This window comes from Babylonia areolata, chromosome 2 (assembly GCF_041734735.1).
Source record: "Babylonia areolata isolate BAREFJ2019XMU chromosome 2, ASM4173473v1, whole genome shotgun sequence".
NCBI classification, from domain to species: Eukaryota; Metazoa; Mollusca; class Gastropoda; order Neogastropoda; family Buccinidae; genus Babylonia; species Babylonia areolata.
This window is the reverse complement of record NC_134877.1, coordinates 20,681,140-20,683,853: the sequence shown is the minus strand read 5'-3', so window position 1 is coordinate 20,683,853 and position 2,714 is coordinate 20,681,140. Positions and strand designations below refer to the sequence as shown.

Genomic DNA, 2,714 nt, shown 5'->3' with positions numbered 1-2,714 from the left:
AAAACTGACTGTCATCTTTACAATGTTGACCCAGAAAAATGACTGTCATCTTTACAATGTTGACCCAGAAAACTGACTGTCATCTTTACAATGTTGACCCAGAAAACTGACCGTGATACACGTGCTGGACAAGACAGCTGAGAATCAAACGTACCCCTTACATCAAGAATTCTTCTTCTTCGTTCGTGGGCTGCAACTCCCACGTTCACTCATATGAACACGAGTGGGCTTTTACGTGTATGACCGTTTTAACCCGCAGCCATGTAGGCGGCCGTACTCCCTTTTCGGGGGTGTGCATGCTGGGTATGTTCTTGTTTCCATAACCCACCCAACGCTGACATGGATTAAAGGATCTTTAATGTGCAGTATTTGATCTTCTGCTTGCGTATACACACGAAGAGGGTTCAGGCACTAAGCAGGTCTGCACATATTATGACCTAGGAGATTGGAAAAAATCTCCAACCTTTACCTACTAAGCGCCGTTACCGAGATTCGAACCCAGGGCCCTCAGATTGAGAATCCAACGCTTTTACCATTCGGCTATTGCACCCGTTACATCAAGAATGAAAATAGGATAATGTTCCCTGGCTCGGCCAAAAAAACAGCAACAAAGATATAAAGAATCTATTATCTGGCACGGTCTGTTTTAGTCCTGTTTGCCAGCAGACTACTCCATCTCATTTCTTTCCACCTTTTCAATTCATGTATTGCACGTAAAATCAAAGTATTTTGATAAACAAATTGTAGAAGAAACGAAAGCCATAATACGATGGAAATTACGATTTTTCGAGCTGATCAAAATATTTTGTCTCTTTTGTAAGATTCTAGTTTCCCTGTGATATGTCGTTGATAGCTGTTACAAATGACAAGGACATATTGCAGGAGTTTATTCATTTATCTATTTATTTGTCTGTTCATATTATCAAAATTTGCAACAAAATATAATCCTTTTTTTTTTAACAGTCACTATATCTTATGGACGCAAACATATTTAAACACACAAGTAACCTTGACGTGTAATTGTTAACAGAATATCTAAACACAAAATTAATCATGGCATATGATTTCTGCCATGCTGTATATGATTACAATCGTTCACCTTGACGTGTTATTTTGACCACGTTTGGCGACACAAAATTAGACGTGAGTTGTAGTAAAAACAGTACCTGATACACTATGTTCACCAGAGGGCTGAGATACATATAATCAACCCTATGTATTATTATGCTCCGCTAGAATGTCCAGACTAAAATGACCAGGGTTGGGTTGCAAGAGCGAACTCAGCAGCAACTAAGTTTGCTTATCGTTAAGAATGTTCCCAACTCCACGGTAAACTAAATTATTATACCTAGGAACATTCTTAACGCAACGCAAACTTAGCGATGCAAAGATCGCCCAATGCAACCCGGCCATAGTTCCGTTTCCAAAAGTACACCTCCCTCTTGTCAGCTCTCCGGAATTACGGCGCAGTACGGCTGTGGAGTAGAGGCTAACAGAGTGCAGTACGGTAGGCGTGGGGTGGAGGGGGCGGGTGGTGTGGGGGTTGAAGAAAGAAAAAACGAGAAAGAAGACCAAAAAGAAAAATAAGAGAACAATAAGAATAATAGAATTACCAGTGGGGTACAATATTTACTTCCCTTTTTCAATTTCTGTCCTCATAATGAAGGAGGAAAAAAGAGAAGTAAAGAGAGAAGAAATGACAAGTTCAGATTTCCCCCCAAAAGCGGGGATACCCGATCATTGTAATAGAGGGAAACAAAAGAACTTTAAAAAAAAACACACATAAAAAAAAACCCAAAAAAGAAGAAGAAAAAATGAGAAAATTACAGCGCAAAATCATTAGAGGACACGGGCATCATTTATAACCATGGAAACACGAAAACAAAGGAGAAAAGGAACTTTAAGAAGAAAAAAACAACAACAAAAAACATAATATATTTCTACCAAAGAGGGTTAATATCTTAACACTGTAAACACATCAGCAGAGAGGGAGTTCTGAACCTGTTGCCAACATTAACTAAAAAAAAACAACCCCAAAACAAACAAACAAACACAAGAAAACCCACAAAAACAACAACAACAAAAAACCGTCGCTTCCACCATTTAACCTCACCAGGCTTTTAACTGATCGTTTGATATCGTTCATAAAAATCAGACTGGAGTCTAGAACGGATAAGAGTAAAGAGGGGAGCTTGGTGTGTGTGTGTGTGTGTGTGTAGGGGTGGGTGGGGTGGGGATTTGTTGTACAAAGACACTGAATTTCAGCAGTTTCAGCACACGGACTGATTGGTTCTATAGAGGCCAACAAAGGAGCTGAGTCACGTTAGGGCAACCGTACGTAAAGGAGAATCGCCTTGAAGACATTGTAAGTAATTTGCTACGCTGGACAGGAAGAAATACAGGGTGGGTGCGGGGGGGAGGGAGGGGGTGCAGGGGGGGGGGGGGGACCCAACCAGAAACAAACAAAAAGCAAGGAAAAAAAAGAACAGAAAGAAAGTTCTGGAACCAGCACGTTCCGTCGCAGTCCCGGATTCATGTGGGAGTCAGGTTCTCTGTCTCTGTGTTGATGGTGACCGGTGTCTTTCACATTCCGTTGTTGCCCATCACTGAAATCAGTAACAAGGACAAAATGATTAGGGTGGATTACATCAAAGACAAACTGATTCGTAGAATGACAAATCGGTTGCAATGCACATGGCGGTAATGACGACGAC

General features: G+C 40.9%; 1 protein-coding gene across 1 annotated transcript in view; it reads right to left on the bottom strand.

Moving 5' to 3' along the window:
- Positions 1–2,476: 2,476 nt before the first annotated feature.
- The window catches only part of LOC143279344 (uncharacterized), a 61,729-nt gene continuing 61,491 nt past the window's right edge, over positions 2,477–2,714 (bottom strand). The window contains exon 4 of the mRNA XM_076583364.1: positions 2,477–2,606. Within this exon, the coding sequence (XP_076439479.1) occupies positions 2,584–2,606 (23 nt within the window). The 3' untranslated portion in view covers positions 2,477–2,583. The remainder of the gene's footprint in view (positions 2,607–2,714) is intronic.